Genomic DNA, 27,914 nt, shown 5'->3' with positions numbered 1-27,914 from the left:
CCCGCGGAGTGGTGGCATGGAGGTGTGGGGGCCGCTGGCAGCCCTCTCCTTCCTCCTTGTCACTTGCTAATTGTGCAGCCACGACGGTGCACGGTCCGCGATTGTTAGGAGGGAACGCGGTTCTTAAATGCACTCGCTTCTGGGACTGGAGTTGTCATTGGGTAGGTGAGGAAACGAAATGTTACCTTTTACCATTGCGGGTTCTGGGTCTAGGTGTGTGAAGGGAAAGCTCAGATGTAAAATCAGATGTTTTCTCTCTTCCTCAGTCTTTTGCTTAGGTAGCTTCCCCTTCTCTTTGCTCTCAGGACATATGTTGTGGTATGTGCGCTCCAGGATTTTGGTTTTTGTTTTGATTTGTAACTGTCTTCTGTGCAACTTTCGGTCCTGTCGACGTCTTGGTACAGGTAGTGTTAGAATGAAGAGGTACGCTTCAGGATAGTCTATCTCTTTGGTCTTAATAGTATTATGTAAGTCTCTTTCTTTAATCACGACAGAGTTTTGGCATCTGGTGCAGTAGAAGTGATTTAAGTCAAAGCGAGGGAACTACTGTAGACATAAAGGATGTGAGGAATGTGCATTTTTATCTTTTCAGGGGATGACCTGAGCTGTATTGTTCTGGGAATGGCAACTGGCACATGCTTTGTTGACAGTGGTGTATGCGCGGTGAATCAAGAGAATGATGGTGGGGTATGTGTGTGCGCGCTGAATAAAGGAGATGTAATGTGTGAGCATTGATTTGTGAAGGATGGTCTGGTGCACCTTGATTTCCCACCGTGCTGATTGACTGCAGCTTGATTGTTCGCATGTGGAAGTTGGGTGCTCTGCCTTTTGGGGGTATCTGGTGTGAATTAACAAAATGCATTTTTATAGATGCAGGGCTGTGGACACTGGTGGTGTTAAAAGGGCTGTGGAGTTGCAAAATGTCATTTAAAAGGATCTAGTATTTTATGGTAACAGATCTTTTACATCCTTGATATGGGTCTGGTGTTCTCATCGGTTCCTATTTGAAAACCCCTTTACATTCTACCTGCGTGTAGGATGCGTTTTCTTCTGCTTTATAGAGATTAATCAAGCACTTGCAGTATGGTTGTTGTGTTGAATGAATGAAGAGCCCCATCCCTGCCCCAGGCAGCCAACACTTAAATTTAGATGTTGATAATGAAGTTGAGATATAGAGTAAACGCACAGTGTAAATGTGTAGTTAAGGGATAGAAATTTTGAAAGCTTTTTCAGTGAGTGTGTGTTTGAAAGGAAATCATGAAGGCTTTTTATTTTTCTAACTAAGCAATTGTGTTTAATAGGATGTCAGAGACTTAAGATTTTATTTATAATGTTATCTAGTATTTGGTGACTAGTATTTATAGCTACTTAAGATTTAGTTGCTGTAATTGAGATTTGGGGAGATCAGTAAATGCCTTGTGGCTTACCATCTGTAATATTTATAAAAAAACCTTTCAAATATTTACACGATCAAAAGAGACTGGCATTATACACTATTGTGAATTTGTTTTAAAGGACTTAATTGATTATATTATTTCCCCTCATCTAACACTGATAGAGGAAGCCTTTAACTGATGTTTTCTGGCATGTAAATTCTTCAGCAGTTTTGTACGAATGGTTAGGTATATATATAGGGAGGCTAAATTATAAAAGCAGTTTGTCTGGTTCTGTTGCAAATGTAAGATATTGGGATGTTCTGTTTTTATTCTCTTTGCCAGAATCATAGAATCTGGAAATTTCATCAGATGGTATTGCAGAGATGAGATTTCATCTAAAGGTGGAAAGTCTTTACATGTACAAGAAATTTCTTGTAGGTCAAACATACTTTTTCTGGTGTCATACCACCTAAAGCATGAGATGCCTATGTGTGACACGGGAAGAGTCCTTAGAGCGTTAAATAGATATTTTCAGTAAACAAGATCCCATCTCCCAGCTTTGATCTCCTGTGTAGTATCAGTGCTAATGGAAGAGTGGTGTGCCGACAGCATATTTGAGATGGGCACAGGTATACTTGTGGTGATTACAAAACTACATGTCATCAGTGACCTATTTCTCTGTGGCACACTATAATATGCCTTATCAAAAAAAAAATTTCTTTCTAACCCCACAAAAAAGAGACACATAATTGGAAGAAAGTACCAACCAATTGAGAAGATTGATATGTTCTCTGACAACCTGATTCTGTGGATTATTACTGTATTAAAATATTTTATAACCATTCTCTTACTTGGTTAAATTCCTACAGCACAGAACAGCTGATCACTTAATGTATTCTGCTGTGAAACAGCTCTCTCCAGAGAAGATTCTGATCTTAGCTTCTAAATGGAAGATGAAGTAAATTTTAAAGAAAGTAATTCTGTTTTTTAAAACCCTCTTAATTCACATTTTGCTAAATATGTGCTATTTGCCTTTTCAGAACCTTAGCATATCAACATTTTGGGTTTTTTTCCTCCACAATAGTTAGAAAAAAATGTGTATTTTTATGTGGAGGTCATTTTATTATCCTGAAGTTATACACTTTAAATATTAATGCAGTCAGTGTGAGATACTGTCTACAGTTGACATCACCGTATAATGTCTTGACCTTCCTTAAGCTGAGGAAGCATGCCTGAATTATTTCAGTGTTTTACAATAAGAATGTGTAGTTTTTAACCTTTCTGTGTATTGGAATGCCTAATTTCCAGCTGTTTCTATTGTAAATACGAGGCTTACATATTTTTAAAACTTCTCAATAAATATTGTATCAAAATTCTAAATAATTTTAACGTAAAAGGATGTTTTGTGTAGCAGTGACAAATTTTATGCCTTTAAGAATATTTTAATAAAAATATTTGTCCTTGAAGGTGCAAACTCTGTTTAAACACATACCCTTATAATTGAGTAAGTGTGAGTAAAATTATACAGTCTTGGGTCTTTGCAGGATCTTAATTTTCAGTATTTTGGAAAGTGGGTGGGGTTTGCTTAGAACTCTTTTAAGTAGAATTCATGCAGCTCTCATAACTACTGAAAGCATAACAGACAGACTTTACTAGTTCAGTTGAAACATTCGTTAGAACCTAAACTTTTAGTATCCAACTTCCAAGTTACCTTTGCAAATGCTTAACTTTCCAAGTGATCTTAAATTGGTGAGTTTTAGGTTGCTCCTTCCTCCCGAAAAACAATTGCATAGGGAGTGAAACTGGCTGTAGCTCTGGTGCCAGCAGCTTAAACTCATTAACACAAGCAGCTTGCATTAGTTTCCTTGACACTTTCAGACACCCTTCCCTGAGGAGGTTTCAGACTAGTAGTTTTCACTCCAGAGAAACATTTAGCTATGCTAAGCAACTCCCAGCGCTTTATGCTGTATTGCTCTCTTGTCTGTGTATTTTTAAGTTTTGAAATTTGATTCTTTCACTGGAAAAGTGATTTTAGGAATGTAATATGAAAGGCTAGCTTGCTTGAAGATAGGTTACTGGAATTAGGATCTAATATTAACACTTGAGACAAAACCTGTTAAGCCAATTTCATTCTGTCCCAGGTACTAAAGACAACTGAACAGAAAGTTTTTCAGCTGGAATTTTGGAGGAATATTTGTGCTACCCTTGCGAAAACAGATGGCTTGGTAGGATAAGGTAGTAGAGCTTTTCCTTTTTTACAAGCAGAAAGTTTTATACTTGAAAATTTACAGACAAGCATCCATTGATCCACATCCCTTCTTTTATGGGAATGTTGTACACAAAAAGTTGCAAATATTTGAGTTGGAGCATAGCTGAATCTTGCAGGTGCAGAAAGCTTACTAGAACTTTGCTTTTCCTATGGCTGACTAGTCTCATGGAAGACAGTAAAAATCTGTTCTGAACTCCCCAGTTGCTTGTGGGTCATGCTTATTTAAGCCTTTTTAGTGCTTATGTGATGAAAAGGGAATTATGGAATGTATCGTAATAGTGCTGTCTGAAGACAAATTACATACAGTGACAACTGTGAATTTTAATGGTAGAAGGCAGATTATTTCTAACGAAAAGCCTGATTGCTGTTGGTGTCCAGTATCCCAACACGTAGTGAGTACTGTCAACTAGCTGTGTCACTGTAATATTTTTGGACATTTGCTGAACAGGAGTATTTCTGTTTTGTGATTGATGCAGATACTTTTTGCTACATATGTTTTAAAGCAGCAGCTTCTCCTTCCTGCTCATACTTCTGTAGCTTTTCTGGTTCTGTCTCTTCTAAAAAATTACACTGTTTCCTACAGGGATGGGGAGCTCTATCCTTAATTCTGGTAAATATCCCTTTTTCTTTTTCAGGCTAGCAAATTTGAGGTGCTACTAACAAATGGTGGGGTCAGATGCATTGTTATTCCTCAGTAGATTTTGTATGCTTTCTCTCACTGTAGTAAATTCTCCAAGTTCCCAGTTAAGTGACATGCACTGTGCTTAGATTTCCTGTGTTTTAAACTACATGTCACTTTGAGGCACTTGTGCAGGGATAGGTGTTCAATGCGGTGACACCAGCGCGCTTGACATTGTGAAAACACAAGTTGTGGTATATAGATGTGGCTTCAGAAGTCTTTAGCAGGGACAGAAACACATCCTAATGAATCTTTATCGCCTGTGTCATGTAATAGTAAAAATGGCTGCTGAGAATCTCTCGTTTGCTTTATTGTAATGTGCATGTCTTGAATCGTTCATTTCACACTTAGTAGCTGCAGGACAAAATCTATTAGACTGAAATGCCATGCTGACTGCAGTTTAAAGGCCTGGGAAAAATAATGTCCTGAATGTAATTGCAACTTTTTGCCAGGCAGTTTTGTTTTAACACATACCTGCTTGCGCTTTTCTTCTTTCGCTTGTCCCTTTCTAAATTCATTCCAATAATTCTGTTTTCCTGTTTGGTGTCCCCTCACCTTTCTTTATTACACTGTTTTCTACTGCCTGTTTAAAACTCGTTTCCTAAACTAGTCGATTTTCTTTTCCCTCACTAAGATTTTCAGAGCTTTTCCTCTAACCTGCAGATTTCTCGATGAAGGATCCCACCTTCTACTTATCTTTGGTAAATCACCTAGCCCACTTATGGCACTATAAAATCATTTGAAATAATCTTTCCTGTGCACAACCACCTTGTATTATCCCACACTCCAAGCACTTTAAATTCAGACAATAAGATGAAGTTATTTATCCTTGCTGTCAGTGGACACCTCACCCTCCCTTTGCAAAATCAACCTCAGTCTTACTGAGATTCTTACTGAGATGCTATTCCCTCTCTTGCTTAGGAAGTTAAGTAACTTGTTGTTCCTTTTTGCCAAGAAGGAAAAGAAAAGTTTTGAGGTTTGGTTTTGTTGTTTTTTTTCAAGTGTTATCCCTCTCATCCTGAAACTTGCTGGCTGCTGTAAAGACAGCATCTCATTGCTGAGATTTGGAATCTGTGTGCCACTGAGTAGGTTCTGAGGTAGTTTGTGTGATACTTGGTTCAGACCTTTGCCAAGATGTGGATTTGACTTGAAGCCTATAACTCTGCTGCTGTTCTTAAAGATAAATCTGAGAATATTTTTATAATCATTAGGAAGTTATTTTTAGATGAAAGCATGAGCGATGTTCAAAGGCTGAAGTAGTTTGAGAAAAATTCCTGTTTCCTACAGGTTCTTGAAAATACTTTTTTTTTTTCCAGCTTCAATTCTTAAGCATCATCCTCAGATTTTTTTCTACAAATTTCTTACTGTACTTCTGGTTCTCTTCTTACCTTGGTATTTTATGGAAGGTGAAAGCCAGATTGCACCTGTAAGACAAATTGATTATTTCAGGAAGCAGACTCTCCTAATGGATGGTAATATTCATGAAGTTGCATGATGATCTGGTTCAGAGAACTAATCCAGCTGAAAATTTATCCCAAGGAATGGTTATTTTCCTGGCAGACCCGATTTCCCAAGGCATCCTGCCTTGCAACAATAAGAATGCCGGTGTTGGCATATAAATAGGGAAGGAGTGTACTGCCTCCTTTGGCAGCCACACAGACTTATATCAGATTAAAATGAACAAGTAAGCTTGGTCTTAACTGATAATAGTCCTCGCTTTGCCCAGAAGGAAATTTAAATACAAGTGGACATAAGATGTCTGTAGCTGCATAATGAATTAGAGAAAAAACTGGGAATAAAATCCACTGTATCAGTGGGAAGAGTATGTGTGCTTGAGAATGGCAACTCTAAAACATGTGAGGGTTGAAGTGAACTGGTGCTGTGGAACAGTTTGTGTTTTGGTCACACACAGAATTGCTGAAGAGCTTTGTGTCTCCACATCTCTTAAGTCTGGTAACCTCAGGGAGAGCACTGAATGTAGCTTCTACTTGCAAAGGCAGCGCGTTCAAATCGGGAGTTCTGCTGAAGTATCGTGGCTTGGTTAGCATTTCTTGGAAGCTGATAAATTTGTGTGGTGTTCGGTGTGCTTTGTTAAATTATGTAAATATTATAAAAGCGAGACGATCTGTTTTCCCAAAAGTTTACACTGTACATCTAAAACAAACTAGTTTCAGAAGATTCGGTAGCTCAAAACAAGACAGTAATTAGTGGTGGAAGATAACCATACCGAATGTTATTCAGGGCTTAGAGGAGCGTTGTGACATTGTGCAAGAAGAAACACAATGGTATAGTTTTGGTATTGACACATTTAGACTTTGTCAACACTAGATTACTTAAACTTCTGCTGGTGATTTGTGCTTGCATGAGCACACACACACACACATACCATCTTTGTATGAACCACAGGGTTAGCCAGGCTTGATCTGAGGAGTGTTTGGTGATTCAGTAGTCAAAACGCTGCTAGAAGTTATAAAACGGAAACTCTGAAGGTGAATGCAGGTGTGTTTTTTGTGGGCAGTTTGGAAGGGAGATACTAAGAGAAGCCCGGGTAAGGAAAAAAGGCAAAGCTTCTCGTGGTAGTTCTCCATCAGCCCAGCTTTTACCAGTATTTATGCAGCATCTCCGAGAGCGGTGAGTCATGCTCCTAGCTAGTGCATCTGCCGCTGTGCAGGGGACAGTTGTGCAGCTGCTGCAAGCTTTTTTTTGTTGTTGTTGCTATGGAGGTTTTTACAAACTTGTTGCTGGTTTCAGGGTCAAAATTATCTAGTGTGTAAAGAGCTCTAAATGAAAAATGGAGAGGATTTTAAACCTATCCGTAAGCACATTCCAATGATGTGAGAAGAACAAACTTTATTTTGGAGAGATCAGATTCACACTTCATGAAGCCAAAGAAGATTTTGCTATTTAAATCTTCTTTTTTTTCTACTACATACCACTCTCAGCAATGTTCCAAAATATTTAGCAGGATTTTTTTTAAGATAAACTGGTAGACTGGAAATGAATCAAAATGTTTTTTTAAAAACTACATTAAACTGACTGATGGACTCTAAGTGTGTGTGTAACATCATGCTCTCAGCTCAGATGAGATTATTTTAAATGTTTCGTTATTAAAGTGCAAAAGATAAATCATACAGGAGCACATTATGTGCCGTGATTGTGTGGTACAGGCTGGTCAACAAAAAGCTGTAAGCAAATAAGTGAATCTGAGAATTTTCTTAAACTGAACCCTTCTGCAAAAAAATACAAAACTTGATTGTTACCTCCATTCTACATATTGCAAAGGTCGTCTTTAGGACTTGCTAGGAGAGGAGGTAAATCTCTTCTGGATACAGAAGTTTATTATTTCTTGCAAAGTTAGTGCTGTCAGTTTAAACCTAGGAAAAACACTTTTTCTCCAGAATAAACGTCCAGGTGGAAGTTATACCTGTCAGCTTTACTCTGGGGACAGACCATTTACATTTTTTTTTGGTCTCTCTCAATTGATCTCCATCTACATATTCAAAGACGCAGATACACATCTAGTGCTGCTTTCTCTACTCCTCTCTGGGAGGAAAAACGCTGACTTTGGGAAACAGCAGTACAGGTCTTGATGATAGATTTCCTTTCTGTATTCCAGCGGCTTTGTGTGTAGCCTGTATTGTTAGTGAAATCATTTTCAATCTTAAACAAGTTAGTGATATTTAATAAGGACTGTCATCACTGACATCTATTAATAACAATGGATGGTTTAAAATCTTTAACAGTTTTTCCTAGTCTTCAAGGTATGTGAGCAGATAGTAATGAAAGCGAGAGGTTTTAAAGGGAAAAGGCATCTTGCTGCTGAAGAAGAAGAAAACTAGGCGTAAAAAGTGATTTGGAACAGAGTAGGCTAATGAGTGAAACAATTGCCCTTCAGTATCATAGCAGTGGTTTGTTTTGAACTTCTGGCACATATTTTGATGACTATACAAATTTGAAGGGACAGATAATCTGTTAATGTGGTTCTAGAAAGCTTTTTTTTGCTTCATATGTGTGTCTTCAAATTATCAGACAATTACAGAAAAGTAATGGATGTGAAAGGTGTATACATGAGGATGACTACCAGGTAGTCGTAACTACCTGGGTTTGCTTTAATCTGGCTTTTGGGTTTTTTTTTGCATTGAAAGATAAAGATAAAACACAGCAATGGATTTGAAATGAGGAAGTATTCAGTCACAGGTGTTTAATTTTTATATTTTTAAGTAGTAGAAAGGGCTTAGACTTTCAGTTTGAGCGTATATCACGGCGTACTAGAACTTCTTTAAAAATGGTTTTGCCTAGTAAAAGAAAAATGTTGAGGTTTATGGCTGTCGTATCTAAAACTAGTTCATAGCCAATAAAAAGCCTTCAGTTTATTGCAAAAGCTGAGGGATTATAATGCTGCTGAATTCTGAAATGGCAACCTCTTAAACTATTTTCTGTGGAGATAATGCTTGAAAAAATTCCAGATTCACAGTTCTGGAAATCACTGGTTTGAAAGCCTTTGTCCCTCAAACCAGATTTCTAGATGCAGCCAAATAATTCATCTTAAGAAATTGAAAAAGCCTGAAGGTTTTTTATCGTAGTTTTTATGTTTTAGCTGCAGGACATTATATAAGGCATTTTTCTGGAATTGGAAATATGTTCTGCTTCATTTTCCATTAGGCTGTTAAATACTTACAGGCAAATAGCCAGCTCCATACAGTGAAAATATGTTGCCTGCTGAGTTAGCAAGATACCTATCAAAGATTATTTTAGGAATGGTCGAAAAAAATAACTGGGAGATGGGACAGTCTAGATGCTGTACTGCATCTTCAGGCCTTCATATACCACCCCGTCAAACATACTTCTGCCCAGACCTTTACTTCGAGAATTGGACAGTATTGATTCACTCTCCAGTCTTTTGTTTCCCTGCCAAGACTCCCTGCAATACTTTCAGTTACTGCCAGCGTTGTTGATTTTTTATGATGTGCGTGTCGGTTTGCTTAGTTGTACCAAGACTAATCCGTTTGAGACAGAGATGCCCAAATATGTGGCATAGCTTTAATTTCACCAAAACACAAGCACTGTGCCACACACCATTTTATGTCTCATCTTTTATATGAGTTGATGGGAAAATCTGTTTCAAGTGAATTCTGAGCTTGCAGTGAAAAGAAGAACATTATGATTTTTCTGTCTTTCACAGAGCAGTCCCAGGAATTGCGAATGCAGTATTTCTGAATATCCTCTTGGTAATGTTACTCCGTATTCCCAGAGTCTGGCAGCTACACAAAATTGCCTTTCTGATAACGGTAGACAGGATTATTCTTCCTTTTCTCTGTAGCTCTGCTAAACGTGAACCCATTACAGATACCATCTCTTAGGTAGGTGTTAAAAGCTGTCCCTTGATGTCTAGTAGATGACAGAATAGATCGTTAGTCGCAGTCAAGTCTTTATTTTGCATTTACATGGGCAAAGGCAGGCTTGAGTACTTACCCATAGAAATGCAAAATCTGTGAGGATGTGCTGACTGTGGCTCTGTCTTGAGATAAAACTTACCACTTAAGAACATATTTTCAGGTTTTTGCATATAAAGCAGCTGAGATGCACAAGAAAGGAGTGATTGTACGATGATATAAATAATTCCCTCTTGTGTTATAGGCCTGATTACTATCCGCTGACATGATGTAACTTGTACCAGATGTGTTTTCCCACTAACTGGGAATTGCTGTGCCTGTGCACTATTCTGTTTCATGCACCTGTTCTTCAAACTGTGCAAGTATATTGAAACTATTTATTTTTTTTCTTGTGCTCTAAAATATTGCTAATGTATTGAACTGTAGGCGACTGGATCATTTTAATCAAACGCCCTGTATTTTCACATTGCAGTCTCTAGGCATCTTTTGCTCATATGCTATTCGCATTAGCTGAGGATTTCATAGAGTTGCAGTGAGAAAGCATTACTGGCTTGCTATCTTTTTTAGGAAATATACTGCAAAACTCTGCACTGGGCAGCATACTTCAAGCTAAATTGTATCTGTGCAATGAAAATTGTATTTTTCTGATGCATTTTCTTGTATTTCTGCCCTGTCTGTGGGCTTGAAATTGATTAATGGGCAACACTGAATGCTATTAACAGAAACATCACACTTAGTTACCTGTACACTTACCAGAATGGTTCATTTGCTTGTCAGCCTTTCAAAGTAAACACCTGCCAGTCTATCATAGTTCTAATACTTCTGTATCCAAATAATGTGATTAGTAAGTGTGAAAGCGTTTTAACTTAAAATGGCACTGCTCTTTTGAAAGGGTTGAGCTACACTTGCAGTCTGAATTCACATAGGTTTTAGCTGTACTAGAAATTTCTACCTGATGAGTAAAAAGGAAGCAGGGAAGCTGGCTGGCACTCTGGTTTTGGTTAGAAATTTGGGTAGTAGCCAGGCTGTAACGTGTCCCAGGTTTGGCGTAACGTTGGAGCTTTATTTAATTAATCCCTCCAACCTGCAACCACTGTCTTACTTCTGTTCTGAGGGTAGTTTCTTCAACAGCTACTTGGCTTAGTTTGAAATTGGTGCATTATCTTAAATAATGTAAATTATTTATTGATGTACATGGTTGTTTTCCCCACTCATAAACTGCGTGCAAATCTGGTTGCCGCAGGACTCGATGGAGCTGCTGGATTGTAGCTTCCAACCAAAAGGCATCCAGGATTCTTAAAAACCTCAGATTGTTGATGCATATGCAAAATGGCATTGCCTTTAATCATAACATGGTTATAATCTTTTTCTTAACTTTTACTTTCTCTAACTGTACTTTGAGAAAAGTCTTGTTTTAGGGAAAAGGAAAATTCAGATTTCAAGGTACTCAAACTTTTTCCTTGAATCTGGTTTTATATATAGTGGGCCATATACTGAAATGGCAGAATGGACAACCTGTCCATGCCCCACAGTACTTCTTGATTGTATCCATTAAAAAGCTGCTGTTGAGCCGATATCTACCTGCCTTTAAGCTGAAAAGGGGAAGAAAAAGAAGTTTTGGAGGTTGTCTCGCGTGAAATTATAGGTCTTGTGTTGTAAAGGAAGTGTGCAGATTATTTGTGATGCTTGTATAAGGTGTGTGGTATTTCTGTGCTGCAGGGTTAACTGGGGCTCAGATTCCCCCACGTGTTAGGTGCTGTATACTTTTGGAGGAATAATTTTGTCTTGGTGTCTTGTGAGCTATATTAAGGTTGTGAGCACTTCTTACTGTACCAAGCTGGAAGTGAAATCTAGTACAAGTATCTAGTAAACAGAAACAAAAAAAAAAAATAGTATTCTGTTCCTATCTTGAAAGGCTGTGTTATAACAAAGATAGAATATAATGGCTGGCTAATAAATTAATGCATTTTTCATGTTTGGACATTGACTATCGCAATATCTTTTTTTCATAGTATTCACTTTTTGTGCATGAAATAGGTGAGCTGCAGGAAAGCCCCAAGCTCTTACTCTTCCTCCTCTTTTTCCTTATGGTGTGTGTAAAACTTCTGTGGCAAATGCACTGATTTGTGAATTGCGGAATGGGTTGGGTTTTGGTTTGTTTTTTTTTTTTTAAAGGAATTTTTTGGTCCTTAATGGCTATCTGGGAAGAATGGTGTTTCCCCTCACTTCTAGATGTTAACAAAGTCATAAATCGTACAGTGCTGTCTTTGTGTCTGTAGACAAATCACCCTTGTGCCTGCAGTGCTTCTAGACTTGCCAACCTACAGCAAAGTGAATTAGACCAGCATCTGTCAATTTTCAGAGCTAATATTGATAACTTTTCTATGGGCAGCAATTAAACTGATTACAATAAATAAATAAATAAATAGATAAATAGATAAATAAATAAAATTAGGCCACTATCACATTGACCAGGAGTGGCAGGGTCATCACTGGTTGTGGAGTGCCCCGAAGTGCCTCTTCTGTCCTTTCATGGGAGGCACCAGAAACATCCAGGCAGGAAGAATGAGCAGTTAAGTGTTACATCTGTGGAGCTGGCAGCCCCTCTGCATGGCAGGCGAACAGCTGGAGGCCACGCAGGGGTCAGTGGCTCACAGGGAGCCTTGATCGGCAGAAATGACTCTGCAGCCGCTTCGCTTACTACAAAAGCTGGGAGAAGCAGTGTTTTTCTTTACATCAGTGTCTGCTTCTGGTGGATGCTGGCCAGAAGTCAAATCGTACGGCCTTGGCACAGGTTAGGCGAAAATATGAGATAGCCAGACTGTTAGACTGGTCCCTTTCTGAGGGCAAACTAAGGACACGTAATTTAAAGTCGTTTAACCTGAACACCTTGCACTTGGTCTGTGCTGATTTCAGGGCATCTGTTGAGCCACAGTTGGGGCAGGTAATTGTGCTAGCAGTCTCTGTTGTAAATTGTTCTAATTTTAGTACAGATAATGTGAAGAAAGGCGGGTTTGGGGTTTTTTTAGAAGTAGCAGAAGCATTGTAAGAAGTGTTGCTCCCACATACACATGCTTCCTCCACCTACACGTTTGTCTGCAAGTTGTTTGTACTTTTTTCTGGGTTTGAACTTTTAATATTTGTAGGCTTGCAAACCTGTCTTGTATGATTTTTGAATGCTAAGGGTTGCATGCACCTCAGGTTCATTCTGTGCTTGTAATACAGTTATTCCTCAGTTTATATCTAGATAGGCTGCTTCAAAAATTGCTTTGAAGCTGTGTGTCCTTTTTACATTTTAATCAGAACCTGTATTGCTCCCTTTTGTAGTATGGCTGAAATTCATTTTGTGAGCCCAAGCTGTTTTAGCAGCTTTGAAAAAAAGTGGATTTACCTTTAAAAAGGAAGAAAAAAAAATATGCAAAAATAAAAACACCCAAATGCTGCTTTCTTACATTTGGGATTAGAAATTTAAGGAAGAAAAAGACTCTTCTATTGAAATATTTCGGGCAGTATTTAAACTATAGTGTCAGAACTGTCAGTAGTCTAGTAATGCATTGATGGCATTAAGTGTATAAGGAGAGCTTTGCTTTACCAGCTGTTTGACTGTTAAATAATGTTGTTCGAAAGTTGCAGGTCCCTTGAGGGTAGCAGGCGGTGTATTCAAAGTGAAAGTAGGTTACTGATTCTGCAGAGTGAAGTGGTTTTAAGACCAAATAGCTTTGATAACTCAGAAAAAGCCCCTTTGTTGTTTTTATTTGAAGTGGTACTGTGTTCGTACAAAGTGGTTTATTATACAGAATATTCCTTAAATGAACAGAGGTGAAATGATGGCAGGATATGTAAAGAGAATATTTTGACATTCAGTAAATGGTGGGGGGGTGGTAAAGCTTCCTTTTCATGACAAGCTTTTTGCTTTTCCTGGCTATCTAGCAGCAGCATTCCGATAGCCTTCCTGATTTACTTGTGCAACTTGAGAGGCTTAATACGCTGAGGAAATAATCGGGTATCGTTTTCTACATGACATAGTGATTTTTCTGAGCTTCTGAATAATTCATTAAATTTTGTTAAAGGAAAAGCTAAACTAGATTTCATCATGCCCACTGCTTTCTAAGGGCCTTCCTTGGGCATAGGGTTGTTAACTTTGGCTTGCAATCACAACCAGTTTATTTTATTATTTACTAGCTTTTCCATCTCAATATTACTTGTGATCACAAGCCAACGTTAACAGCCCATCTCCGTGTATTTCCTGGCCCAGCTGGGTCTTGGCGCTCCTCTTCCTGCCTCACCTCTGGAGCTGGGAAGCTGGGACCTGTCAGGCATCTTCAGGGCAGTCTTTGAGTCCATTTGGAAATACCAGAGAACCCTACCAGTTCAGAGTTAATTAAACCAGATTTTTGAAATCAGATGACTGATTATTAGTCCGTTGCTTTTCCCAGTATGTCACTTCACAGAGATTGTAGGGCACAGTTCAGTCTTTATTATTCAAACCACCAAGACCATTGTTAGGTTCATCTCCTGTTCAGTTAAATTCACTTCAAAGGGGGAAATTTCTGGTGGAAGAGTGAAATAGAAACTAATAATACATAAACTGTAGCAAAACGTGTTTGGATGGAAGCTACTGCATTTGTAGTGTGGAGAGTATTTTAACTCAGTATGATGTGGAAGGAAATTTATCATAAAAATACCTGTCTGTCATACTGCTTTAGGTTGGTTGTTTTTTATTGTTCCAAGAATACTACTAATAAAAAAAGCTGTATGATTCTGTGAAATCCGAGCGTTTTATACCTGTCTGGTAGACTTAGCCCAAGCTTATAGCCTCGAGGAAATTTTCACATTCTGATAGCAGGGATCCAGTTTTCTTCATATTTAGCTGCTCAATCCATCCATTTTCTGTTAGGGCCCTTCTCTGTCCTCTAGTCCTGGGATGTCTCTTAGGCTGTGTCTGTCCTTCTCTTCTGCACCCTCACAGGTTTAGCTCTGAGGATGCTGTTTGGTCAGGAGTTCCAATGTATTTCTGATTTGATCTTCACAGCCGAAAATCCTGGCTTGATGTTGCAGTACTGTGCTAGCAAAATGTAATTTTCCTGGTGGAAAATAGATGTGAGAGCATGATTACTTGTATTCATTAGGGATCACGTGGCATTTTTTGCAAGAGGAAGTAACAGTGTTCTGGTCAAATTCCAACTTGGATAACTGCAAGTGAAATTTAGATGGGCAAATGTCATATTGTTTGGCTACTGCACTGAGGAATAAGTAGCTGGGGGAAGGGAGAATGAGACAAAAGAGTAAGTGCCTTAAATTAAGAGGCTGTATGAGGGATCTCTGAGGTGGAAACAAGCAGTGGACACGGTGTTCTTAATCTGATTTAGTGCTGCAAGTTGAAAATGTGTCCATTGAAATTCTTCATGCATATCTACATTAATGGAATGTTGTTGGGTATAATATGTCCCCTTTCTGGGTAAGGATGGGCTGGCTCCCTTTGGGAGATGCAGGAGAAGAAGCATTTCTGTGTAGGTATCACCTCGCTTGATGAGAGGTGGATGGGAGTAGGGCAGAGTCTTGGGGCCATCAGTGCTCCCGAGAGTCCAGCAGAAACACAGACCAGCATCCTGGCCCGGTATTGAGGCGTGATCTTTGGCAGACAGAGAATATTCCCTGCTTTGATTTCCATATCTCTGGAGTCTCGTACCAGTTCTGATCCCCACAGAAGGCACACGTCTTTGTACCTAACTGCTAGTTTTGCTTGAGACAGTGCTATAGGACAGCACCCCCAGCAGATACAGCTCATAGATAATACACCCTGGGCTTTATCCCAGTTGTGCAAACTCAAACCAGAAGAATTTTCTGATGATTTCAGTGATTTATTTTTTAATTGACTTTGTTTTCTCTGTTGTCTTTTATAGATAAAATGCTCAACGGTTCATTGGCAACTTTCTCCAGAAGAATAATTACTACTGCTCTGCTCTTGCCATAATACCAGCATTCTGTGACCTACACATCAGTGCTAAACACCAGCAGAAAATCATACTTTTTTCATTCTGTGTAGATGGAAAAGGCATCGATCTTGAAAGCCCATCCTGATTTAAAGCTGCTTACTTGTTTTTTCTGGGATTAAAGGTGCTCAATGAATCAGGGCCCCCCAAATGAGTCAAACAGCCAATTCTTGCCAACAGTTGGTTGAAAACTGTGCCGCTCATGTAGCAGGGATGGCGCAAGAGGACAGTCGCCGTGGTCAAGTGCCACCCACGTTTTATCATGGTGCCAGCCAGGAACTTGATCTGTCCACCAAAGTGTACAAGAGAGAGTCAGGAAGTCCTTACTCTGTGTTGGTGGACAGCAAAATGAGTAAACCACATCTCCATGAAAGAGAGGAGCAGCCATATTTCAGGGAGAACAGAACGGTAGGAGAGGTCCGGGCTGTGAAAGAAGATAGAGAAAACTCTGACGACTCTGAGGAGGAAGAGGAGGAGGAAGATGAAGTGACTTACAAAAGGGAGCAGATTATAGTAGAGGTAAACCTTAACAACCAAACATTAAATGTATCAAAAGGGGAGAAGGGTGTCCCCTCCCAGTCCAAAGAGACTGCTGTTCTTAAGACCAGCAGTGAGGAAGAGGAGGGTGACAGTGGGGAAGAGGCCACTGAAGACAGTGATGATTATGAGGAAAATGAGAGGCAGAAGAAAAAAGAGAAAAGAGTGGAAAAAGTTAGTGTTGCACAAAGGAGAACAAGGAGAGCTGCATCTGCTGCAGCAGCCACAACTTCCCCATCACCCAGAACTACAAGGGGTCGTAGAAAGAGTGTGGAGCCCCCCAAGCGTAAGAAGAAAGCTGCAAAGGAGCCCAAGGCACCTGTGCAGAAATCAAAGTGTGAAGAGAAGGAGACTTTAACCTGTGAGAAGTGCCCCAGGGTGTTTAACACACGCTGGTACCTGGAGAAGCACATGAACGTCACTCACAGGCGCATGCAGATCTGCGACAAATGTGGGAAGAAATTTGTTCTAGAAAGTGAGCTGTCCCTTCACCAGCAAACAGACTGTGAAAAAAATATCCAGGTAGGTTTGCTCACCTGCTTGCCAGATTTCCATACCTTCTGTCGTGCCCTGGATACAGCTAGTGGACACTTCAGAGGGGGAAATCTTTTGCGCAGACCAGGTTCTGACCGAGACCTTGTCTCTACGTATCAACGCTTTGGTGTCTTCCAAAAGAAGTAAATTGCAGGGAACAGAGTGTACAACTGACATCTGCTTTAGCAGAGTTACTCTAGTATTTAACTACAAGTTGGGGAAAACGCAAAGCTACTTTAACAAATGTCAGACTCAAGAGTAACTGGCCTGAAAACAAGTGCATTTGCAGTGAACTCCTTTGACAGGATAAACCCTCCTTCATCAGGTGCTGAGCACCTGCAGCTGTCACTAGCTTTAAAGTTCAAAGTGTTTCAGTGTCCTGAAAGTCAGTCACAGAGTGTGTCCAGGTAAGGTTTCAAGGCAGAATGGAATTATGGCACTTTGCTGGTGTTGGAATCAGAAATCTGTGAAATACCTGAGAGGCAAGCAGGTGAGAAAGAAACTAGTGAAGTCAGGATTTGAACTTGTATTAAAATGTAACTTTTTCTAAAATCCTACTGAGATAATTACATACAGGTAATTTTACAGTAGTGTTCTGGTATGCATATGGAAGTGTCTGAATTCGGTGACTAAATTTGTTCATGAGCCTGCCCTTTTCCCAGTGTAAAAAGCTCAGCAAACCTCACTGATAATATAAAGATCTCTGATCTTTCTCACCAGAAGATTTGCAGCTTTTAATTTTGTACAACAATGGAAGCCTGTGTTGTAACAGAACCATTTTAAAGTTTAAGTTGTGGAAAGAGCTTCAGAGTTTCTGATTCATCTGTGGTTTGTACTTTGCTCATAGGCATCTGTGTTCTCATGTAACTGGGGGCACTGTTGTTTTATCTGGCAATTCAAATGGGCTTTTTTTTTTTGCCTTGTAAAACTAGGCACAGTGTTGCCACCTACTTCTGAAATAATCCCCCTGCCAGCGTGAAGCAGATTGAGTTAAACTTTTGTGCAGCTGTAATGTTGAGAGCTCTCAGGGCAACAAGTTTTTTCTCTGTCCAGTGAGTTTTACCAGAAAGATGGAAGATTTTTTTTGTTTGTTTGTTTGCTTAAATGCTAAACTGAATTGGTATTCAATTCTCGCTGTGTGGGAGACAGATGAAATATTTATTGCAGTTTCTCTTTGCTGTCTTACATGCAGCTCTATATAACACTGATATTTTTCCTTATGTTTCAGCTCGTAAGAGGAAGACTGAAGGAAGGAGTATAAGATAATGAGTCTTGAGTATAGTTAGTAAAATACATAAACATTTCAGTATGTCCTTGCGGTTTTTGAAATAAATAAATGAAAAAAAAAAAGTGTAGTGTAGCACAAAATATATAAATGTCAATTTAAGGAGTGCCCTGTCATCCAGGTGGCTCGTTCACAGCATAAAATCTTTTGATTTTAAACAGGAATTCCTGAATAGTTTGAACGTGTGGTATAGAATTGAGAAGTATCCTGTAATCTGTGCACACATATGCTTCTGAGGGGTTACATTCCTATGTCCAAAAGTGATAGGAAAATAAGAAACTGTAGATACTGTAATTTATATCCAGTACCAGAAGAATCAGGTCCAGAAACTTTCCCAAATATTTCCAGTGCCAGAAGCACTGCTAGTCATCTTCAAGTTCTCAGTATAAGCATATATTCAACGATATTTTTTTTTTTTTTGGTCTGTCCTAACATTTGGAATGTGTTTCACAGCTGCCTGCTAATTTGTTTTTATTACACTTGGCAAAAGGAGTAAGGGGATATGAAAGTTTTACATTAATGTAGGGTTTAATATGTCAAGGGGGATATGGAGTTTTGTCTAGTAGGAAGAAAACTGTTTCGTTATCTAAGTGGTAATTGAACTGATAAACATGGCTGGCTCCTCTCTATATTTTTCATCTAAGTGATGGAATATATCTGTTTTTCCAGGTAATTTCTGGGTTTCATCCTCTCAAAATTAGCACCTTCACAGAATTTCTGTTGTCACCTTAGACCCTCTGTGTAGTAGCTCTCAGTATTAGTATTCTAAATTACTTGCTGCTGATCGTCAGTTAAATTGTAGACCGACCTCTTCAAGAGCTCGCTTAACCTTAAAGGATTTTTTTTATCATTTCTTAGCATTGCTTTACTCTCTAGGGTGTTTTTTTTCCCCCAAGGGCTACAGTTTGTTCCTCCCATGCCTCCAAGTAGGTACTTTTGGAAGCAGAGGCTCTTCTTGGAGACAGCGTGGTGAGCGGTGTACCAGTTTCCAAGCCTACAGAGATTCAAGCACCGTGGAAGCGGCGTAACTTGTCTGTGCAGAGAAGAAACAACTCGAATTTGCAGAAGTCATGGTATTTGCTAGTTCTGCAGTGAACAGCATAGAGCCCTTCTTACTTTGAGGGAAGGAGGGTAAGAAAAATGGAGGCAGAGAAATGGAGATGTACCAGAAACCCCAAACACCTCAACAGCTAACAAAAAATAACAAGCCACAATTCCTTCCTCTTTACTTCAAAGACGAAAATTACTTGGTATCGTCACGTTTGTGTCTGCTATCAAGTTTTACAATTAAGGTTGTTCTGGAATTTTCAAAACTGCACAAGGATTTTTATTTTTTTAATCTAGTCTTTAGCAAGAACTAACCATTGGGGAAAAAGGAGATGCATGAAAGCCTGTGGATCCTGCTCATCGCTGACTTCACGGTAGTTGTGGGAAGAGATTAAAACATTGTTTGCATATTGTCATTTTACACCTACAGTGCTACTGATATGTATACATGAAGACTCAGAACGTGACAAGATGGAGGTGACAACTTGCTTTGCTGTATGAGCTGTCTACCAAACCGTCCACATGGTCAAGAGCTGCAAGTGGATGCCGTCCTCTGTACAGAGCTAAAAGGATGAGAGAGCTTTGACTAGGTCACAGGCTGTTAGACCTGGAGTTTGAGGGGTCCCAGCGCTCCTGCGAAAGTCGGGGCTGGACGTGCAGATGGCTTTAGCACAACTTGGTGGTGTTGGCCTCCTCCACCTCTGTTGGCTTCTTCCCACACCAGGGGTTTGGATTCTTCCCGCACCAGCAGCATCAGTGCCCGTGAAGTTGTCTTCTCTGTGTCAGCTCCTTGAGGGCTGCGTTCAGCTATATCTGCTGTTGTGTTTTGGAAATCAGTTAGTGCAGTGGCTGTGGTGCTCGTCAGGTGGCACTGAAATGCAGTGTGTTAACATCCTCCCTAATCCTGCTTGGTCTGGCTATTAGTGTAATTGTTTCAAGTGTGAAACAGTAAATGTAAGCTGAAGTATGGTCTGAGACAGCATACAGCATTTTGACTTGTTCTGGGCTTTTTTTTTTTTTCACGCAAGAGGAAGATGCGGGGCTTAACTCCACAAACTCGAGTCACTGAATCTTTCTAATTTAAACTTCCTTCTATTTATCCCATTCATTCAGTGCGTTTCCTGTAATAAATCATTCAAGAAGCTCTGGTCCCTCCATGAACATACCAAGATTGTCCACGGATATGCAGAAAAGAAATTCTCTTGTGAGATTTGCGAAAAAAAGTTTTACACCATGGCCCACGTGCGGAAACATATGGTTGGTGAGTTATTGATCGGAGCTTCTGTTGGTTCTGCCTCATAATGTGTCTTTGTGATTCTCATAACTGCTGTTTTAAGGAGAAAAATGAGGCAAATTTAGTTCTCTGAGCTTTATCCTTAGCAAAAAGTACAAACCCATAGTAACGGGCAGCAAGCAAAATATGTATGTGTGTATGTCTCTGTATATAATTCTAAGCTGTTCAGTAGTAATCATTGTCCTGCTCACAGCTGGAGAAAAGAATTGGTTTAAAGAACTGTTTGCATCTGAATGACCTTCTCTTATGTACTGTTGTGTTGCAGCACACACAAAGGATATGCCATTTACATGTGAAACCTGTGGAAAATCATTCAAACGCAGTATGTCTCTCAAAGTACATTCCCTACAGCATTCTGGAGAGAAACCTTTCAGATGTGAGGTGAGGCAGTAGCTGTTAGTGTGTTTAGATACGGTAGCATAAGGTATAAAATTAGTAACGCTGTCAGTAGGGCATGTAGGTGGAAACTGAATTGACTGATTTGCAAACGAGGTGCAGTTTCATAAAAATTTGGGGAAAATTCTTCTCCATGTGGTGAGCACAGCAGGAGTGCATTAGCAGCAGTTCAAACTGAGATGTATTTGGTTTGCTTTTACCGCTGGCTGTCATGTTTTTCTCAATGAGTACATGGTGCAGCAGGACTTGAATCCCTCGGTGTTCGTAGCAAAGCCTGATTCAAATTACATTAATCCTCCCTGTCCTGCCCAGTAACTTGAAACAGATAGAAGTGGCGACAGTGAAAATAAACAAATTATTGCTTGATTTTCACTTGTGGGAAAAACTGTTGTCCTCGCTGCAAACTATTACCTCCTTGAGATCTGAGACAGTGAATTTGCATTTCTTAAACTGAGTGTGTGTGTTGGAATGGGATGGGGGAGAGTATCTCGCTGATGCATTCTCATGTGTTTGTGATGGTAAGTTTATGCCTGCCCTCGGGAAGGAGGCCATATGGGACAGGCTTACCCAGTCATGTGTCCGTGGCAGTTAATGCCTCAGTTCTCTGATGAAGACGCTTGTGGGTGTCACAGGATGGAGGCAGAGAGGGGGTGCAGAGCCCCTCCTGTTTCCAGGGCAGATCTGGTGGCTCACCCTGTCCGCGAAGTGGGGCACAACTCCAGCCAGACACATAGTACTAATGGCGGGAGTGCAGCCAGAGTAGTCTGGGGGTGAGACTCGTAGGGAAAGAAATTACCTCATACCAATAAATAATAGCTGGAAAACAGTGGCTTGCTGAAAAACAAGGCTGCTGTAGAGCTGCTGTTGGATTTGCTGTGTGAGCAGAGTCCTCTAGTGGAGGCATGCTGTAGTTCATCAGAGATCGCTGGCAACACTGCAAAACCTCCAAATGATACCTTAAGCCAACAGAAGCACTTTTCTGTTGGCATAACCGTGTCTCTGCTGGGCCATGTCAACTAAAGGTTGCGATTGTTCCACGCTCCTTGCCAAGGCTCTTCTGCCAACGGAGTTTTTAGTACAGACCAAATTCTCTTCTCGCTAAATAATCTAAATTCTGCGTTTGTGTGAGGGTGTGTGTGTGCGCTAGTTCAGATATTCTTTATTCCTTTGTGTAGTACGTTTGAGCGCTGTCCCGTGGCTGCCTTGCTTCCTGATGTGTCATGCCTGACTATCATGGGTTGCTGTTTGTCTGTTGCAGAACTGTGATGAGAGGTTTCAGTACAAATACCAGCTGCGTTCCCACATGAGCATCCACATTGGGCACAAACAGTTCATGTGCCAGTGGTGTGGCAAAGACTTCAACATGAAACAGTACTTTGATGAGCACATGAAAACACACACTGGTAAGAACTTAACACAAGTACTTCCAGGACAAAAATGTTCCCGTACTTCCAGCTGTATGCCTTTTCCTTGGAATTTGGGATCAAAACTTAACCCAACCTAGAAAATCAGGCAGGAAAGGTTAATAACTTACTGTTAAATCTAACTGTCTGTTGTAGTCTTGTGATTCACTGGGGAGGGAAAGGAGAGGCTAGGCTTACTTCCTTATTATTTTGGTCTAAAGGAACCCCTTGCCAAAGCCTTATATAAAAGATTGTCTCGTACATCAAAATCCAAAGGTGAGAGAGGATTTCTTAAAGACTGAGGACTTCCATAGAACAGCTGTCTCTTTATTTGCTGAAAGTAGCAGTCACAGTAGCTTTTGTAGGAGGCAGTTTGCATAAGTATGCTGAAGTAAGTATTAGCAGATGTTCTGTGCCTAAATGATTGCCATATCTGTGTTTGGCAGGAGAGAAGCCCTTTATCTGTGAAATCTGTGGGAAGAGCTTCACCAGCCGCCCAAACATGAAGAGACACCGCAGAACTCACACAGGAGAGAAGCCCTACCCATGTGATGTGTGTGGCCAGCGATTTCGCTTCTCCAACATGCTCAAGGCACACAAGGAGAAGTGCTTCCGTGTTACCAGCCCCGTCAACGTGTCAACTGCTGTCCAGATCCCGCTGTCCACGACTTCTCCTGCCACCACAGTCCCTGCTGTAGTGAACACACCCATCACCCCAACTCCACCTATCAACCTGAACCCAGTGAGCACACTTCCTCCACGGCCCATTCCCCACCCGTATTCACACCTTCACTTACATCCTCATCCTCATCATCCACATCATCTCCCGGTTCCCCCAGTTCCTCATTTACCCCCTCCTCCAGCTCTTTTTAAGAGTGAGCCTTTAAATCACAGAGGCCAGAGTGAGGACAACTTTCTGCGACACTTGGCAGAAAAAAACAGTTCAGCACAGCACCACTAACATCTTTGCTTCCTGCCAGCTATTTTCCCATTTTATGCACATGGAAACATGCCCTCATGGAAGTAGCTGGTGAGGATCTTTGTCTTTTCTCTTAGCCCCAGCAGATGGTCCTAATTTTTTCCCTTGAATCAGTTAACAAACAAGGAAATCCTGTTTTGGATCAGCAGTGCTCATTTGAACCTGGGAACCAACAGGACTTAAACCCAATTTGCTTGCATTTTACTGGTGACTTTTATAAATTTCAGATACTGAGACTTGTGGAATTTTATAATTTCATATCAGCTGATGAGGTATGCTTGCTTTTATATCCTGGACTTCTCCTCAAAGAGGAGATAGGCCTGGTTTTCTTTGTACTAATCGGAAAGGCTGTGAGATTAATACAGAGCATTAATTGTATCACTGTGTATCGTAATGGATTCTTTTCAGCTTTTGGTGCCGGCTATGGAGTGAGCCAGCCACGTATCACAGTATATTTGAGCATTATAAAGAAAGACAAAAAAATTTCTTGTTTGTGTAGCTCTCCTAACACACTCTTTATTTTACTACAGAAATTATTTTAGAGTTTTTTGTATAGACCTATTTAGTAGTCTGTTTCTAAAATGAAATGTATTTCAATAAGCGGTGTAATTTTTTCAGTGTAGCTGGACCTATGTTGTATAATAGATAAATTTTTATAATCATCAAAATGTGATTCTTAAAAGATGCATATAGCTTCTATAGTTAAAGTTATTCTTACAACCATACAACTTAAAAGGTGCTTCAGAGAAGAAAGGAACCCAAGAGGTCTCTGGAAAGGTTGCCTCAAAAGTGATGTTGATTTCAGAACTTTACGTAATTTATTTTAGTAGGATTTTTTTTTTTTTTTTAATCTTAAGTTTCCCTCTTCACAGTTTTTCTTAAGCTTTTTGGACAAGGATGTTTGAATACTGTATTCCTGTTCCACAGGTTTCCTTTAGTTCAGTTGGAGTGAGGTATGAGATGGGTTAGAAAGGGAGCCCCTTACGTAGGGACCCACCAGTTCAGGAATAGTCACAAGAGATTTTTATAAATAAAAGATCTGACAGCAGAGAGGAAATCAAGTATCTCAACTCAGCCAAGCATCTTTTCTCTTTATGTAAGAGAGCCAGGTTTAGTGGCTTTTCATGGTATGATTTTTAAGTTGGGGATCATATCAAATGCTGCTCTTCAGATTACTTTTTGGAATTCCTGGAGTTGTTAGGAGAGGGGAATTAAGTGAGATCATAAATGTGGTATTTCTGACTGGCTGATTGTAAGAGTGAGAAGTTTGAATGAGACAATGGTGTTTCAGTTGCATTGTTAAGAAAATGCTGAGCACTGTATGTACCATGTGAAGCTCAATCCCGTAAATGTAATGTGCATAAAATTATGGGATGATTCCTAGGGGTCGTAGTCAGACTTTCGGCAAATCTAAGTTTTACAGTTGTAGGATAGGAAACTTTGAATTGTAGGCATGTCACTGTTTCATAATCCTGGGAGGCAATGAGGGGGAAATGACAAGTTAGTGCAGGGATGGTGGGCTGGAATGCCAAATGTATCCGTTTTAACCAGTGAGTAGCTGTTATTTTTTCAGGTTTGTATTTCTCTTCAACTAAAACTAAATATAGCAGCATTATGCAATCTAGGAACTTGTTGCCACCTTCAGTGAAGACAGAGGCCCAAGGCAATGTACTGTAAGTCGTCTTTTCCTTAAAATTCCTACTCTTCTGTGCTGCTTTTTAAATTAAATCCCACCAAACTATACATCCAGAGATCCTCATAGGCAGATGTCATACTTACTGTTCCGCTTGGTAATGAATTGGGCTTTTGTGGCTAATGGGATTAATTTTTTTTTTTTTTTTTTTTTTCACAATAGCAGAAAAGGTGGAAATTCTTCCTAGCGTTACTTCCTCAAGGTTAATGCTGTCAAGCACTGTGTTTTGAAACACCACATCCTCTGCGGAGCATCAGCTCCTTAGCTGATGTTTTTCACCATTTCTACCACCTAATCATTAATGTTCTTTTTTTCATAACAAGCATAGGAAACTTTAGGAACCAGAAAGGGCAATTTTGGCCCAACAAACTTACTCGTTTTTGACTGAGCTGAAACCCCTTCCAGCATTTCTGAAAAATAAACCAATGTTTTTTTAAATGTTTCCTCTATAATATTTATATACACCCTCTTACCTTCTAGAAGAAAAAGCCAGTTACGAATTTACACTCATGATGATGACTGTTGTATTTACTGTGGCTGGTCTGCCCTGGAGCTTCTATGCATTCCACGTCACATTTGCAACCTACATTTCTGTTGTGCCACTATTTTATGGTCAGGCCTGTTATTAAATGATTTTTAAATGCTAAGAAATTCTTGGTAAATCAATTGTATTCCAATTTTGCAAAATGATTTTCTTCTCAATAAATTTACAGTATTAGGCTGCTATTCAGAATTCTAAAATCTGGGACAGTTTTTTTCTATTACTTAGTTCATAGCAACGATACACCTTGTATTTTTTCCTTCTGAGACATATGAACTTCCTTTCTGTGGAAGAAGATTAAACTATCTAACCCGCTTAACAGTCTGTCATAATGTGACATGATGTCAACAGATTCTCCTCATTTTCTGGGACAAACATACCGAAAACTGACATACTGGTCTAAAAGTGTTGCAGTATAATATCTTGCAAAGTACCTATTTCAGCAAGAAAAGGAAAATGAGCGTTGAAAAAAAAAAAAAAAAAAAAAAGCAGGAAATTCAAGGTTGAGATTTGCTGTGGCTTCTCACTTCTGCTTAGATTTGCATTGCTGTGCAGACCTTCTACAGTATTTGTGCAACACGAAGGAATGTATTCAGGTGTGTCCACTACTTCCTGGTTACGCTGACAAACTAAGCATAAAGTTTTCTATCAGCTTTACTGTATTTAGTAGGTTACGGGGTTGGTTTGTCTGGCTAAAATGCTTCCTTTGAGAAGAGCAAAGACAAATTATATCAACTTTGGGTTTGGTTTGAATGTTTCTGAAAAGTGGGGCTAAATTATCTTTTTTTCTTTTCCCTCTCCCGCAAAACAACCTACACCCTAAGGCAAAGTTTTACTGAATTTTTAACGTTGCATTTTTAAGGGGGGAGATTCAGCAGAATTAACACACAATCAGGAGATCAGCTTTCTAAGCAGTTTAAAGGACAGTATCTTTTCTGGAAAACTTTAAACTTCTAGTCCACCGGACAGTGCCTTATCCTTACTAAAGGCATCAGCTGTGTGATCTTGTTTGTTATGTATTATCTCAGACTAACGAATCTATCTGGATAAAGGTGTGGTGATTTATTTGTTTTGTATTGTTATGCCTGCCTGAATTATTGACTCTCCTATTTACACAGCTCAGATACTTCTTAGATGGCCTAATTTGTATTGCTGCTCACATCAAAAGTTACTGTTGCCCACCTTGTGTTCCCAACTAAATCTGAAAATTGTGGAATTCTGAAAGAGCCCTTGGAGCTGAATTTAGGCCGTTATCACTGGAAAAATAGTTATATCTCAACAATGCAGCCTGTCTGGATGTTTTGTCTTTGCCCTGTTGTGTCTCTTGAGCATGTAATAGCTATTTTCAGTTCGTTGAGGAGAGGAGGTAGAGCTCAGGGTGTGCAGTTTAAAAGGTAGTGCTTCCCTTTGACAGTTTTAGTCAGTTTTAGCCAAGTAAGTGACAGACCAAGTTTACCTCTGAGCTGAAAAGATTCGTATTTTTGTAATGTATTTAATCTGTTGACTATTTCTTTTGCGTTTTAACGACCGATAGTGTGACCATCGGTGGGGTTAACTACCATTTTTTTAGGAGTTTTGAGCTACACTGTTGTGCAGGGCTGTTTCTATTCATGCAAATGGTAGTTATGTTGTGTTGATACTTTTTGGCTTGATTATTACTTGCAGAGGATGTAGGTAACGTGCCTTCGAGAATATGATGCAAAACAATATACGACTTGCAGTGAGGCACTCAAGAACACTAATAATGTCAAACTTTTTTCACTCTTGGCACTTGCTCAGGGTCACAAAGTGTTTAAATGATTATTTTATGGCTTCATATTTCTATTGACTAACAGTATTTAAAAAACTAACATAATGTATTGCTCAACAAGGCTTTTTTTACCCGCTAGCAAAGAACATGTGACTTGCAAATAGAAGATGGATTGAGTTTCTGGTTTTGGTGTTGGTTGTGGTCTTTAAACCTAGGAGACATGGCTACCTGAGAGATGATGCAGGTGTATTAAATAAACGCTTGCCCGTTTTCATGACAAAATGAACTGGCAGTTTTTTCCAGCCTAGTATGTACTATGCTATGATAAAGATATCCTAGAATATGTCAAGTTGGAAGGGACCCCTAAGGATCATCGAGTCCAACTCCCTCCTCCTCACAGAACCACCTAGAACAACTGTGTGACTAAGAGTGTCATCAAGTGTTCCTTGGCAGGCTCGGTGACCTGGGGAACCTGTGCCAGTGACCGACCACGCTCTCGATGAAGAACCTTTTCCTAATGTCCAATGTGAGTGATTCTTAATGGAAACGACTATTCTTGTATCTTCTTCTGAACTTTGAGCTCTACTGTTTTTCAGGAGTGACTATAAAAGTTTCAGCTCTCTGTCTTTACAGTCTGATTATGTTGATTTTTTAATGGGAATAATTTTTACGTGTGTAATTTTTTTGTTGTTGTTGTTGGCATAATATGTACTGCTGAGCAGAGAAGATTCATGTAGAGTTCAAG

General features: G+C 39.7%; 1 protein-coding gene across 2 annotated transcripts; it reads left to right on the top strand.

The window, feature by feature from the left end:
• On the top strand, positions 1-27,265 carry ZNF652 (zinc finger protein 652). 2 transcript variants are annotated; one of them, XM_026864876.1, is made up of 6 exons: positions 1-165; positions 15,621-16,769; positions 20,227-20,374; positions 20,673-20,788; positions 22,062-22,206; positions 22,653-23,167. In XM_026864876.1, the coding sequence occupies exons 2-6, from the start codon at positions 15,861-15,863 to the stop codon at positions 23,165-23,167; spliced, it is 1,833 nt and encodes a 610-aa protein (XP_026720677.1). In that variant the 5' UTR covers positions 1-165; positions 15,621-15,860. The 2 variants fall into 2 exon arrangements, with proteins under 2 accessions (XP_026720677.1, XP_026720676.1); XM_026864875.1 differs by having other exon boundaries at positions 2-161; positions 22,653-27,265.
• Positions 27,266-27,914: the final 649 nt, after the last annotated feature.

This window comes from Athene cunicularia, assembly GCF_003259725.1.
Source record: "Athene cunicularia isolate RWA chromosome 27 unlocalized genomic scaffold, athCun1 chr27_part1, whole genome shotgun sequence".
Lineage (NCBI taxonomy): Eukaryota > Metazoa > Chordata > Aves > Strigiformes > Strigidae > Athene > Athene cunicularia.
Note: the sequence above shows the minus strand (reverse complement) of the source record. Positions and strands in the feature narration are given on the sequence as shown.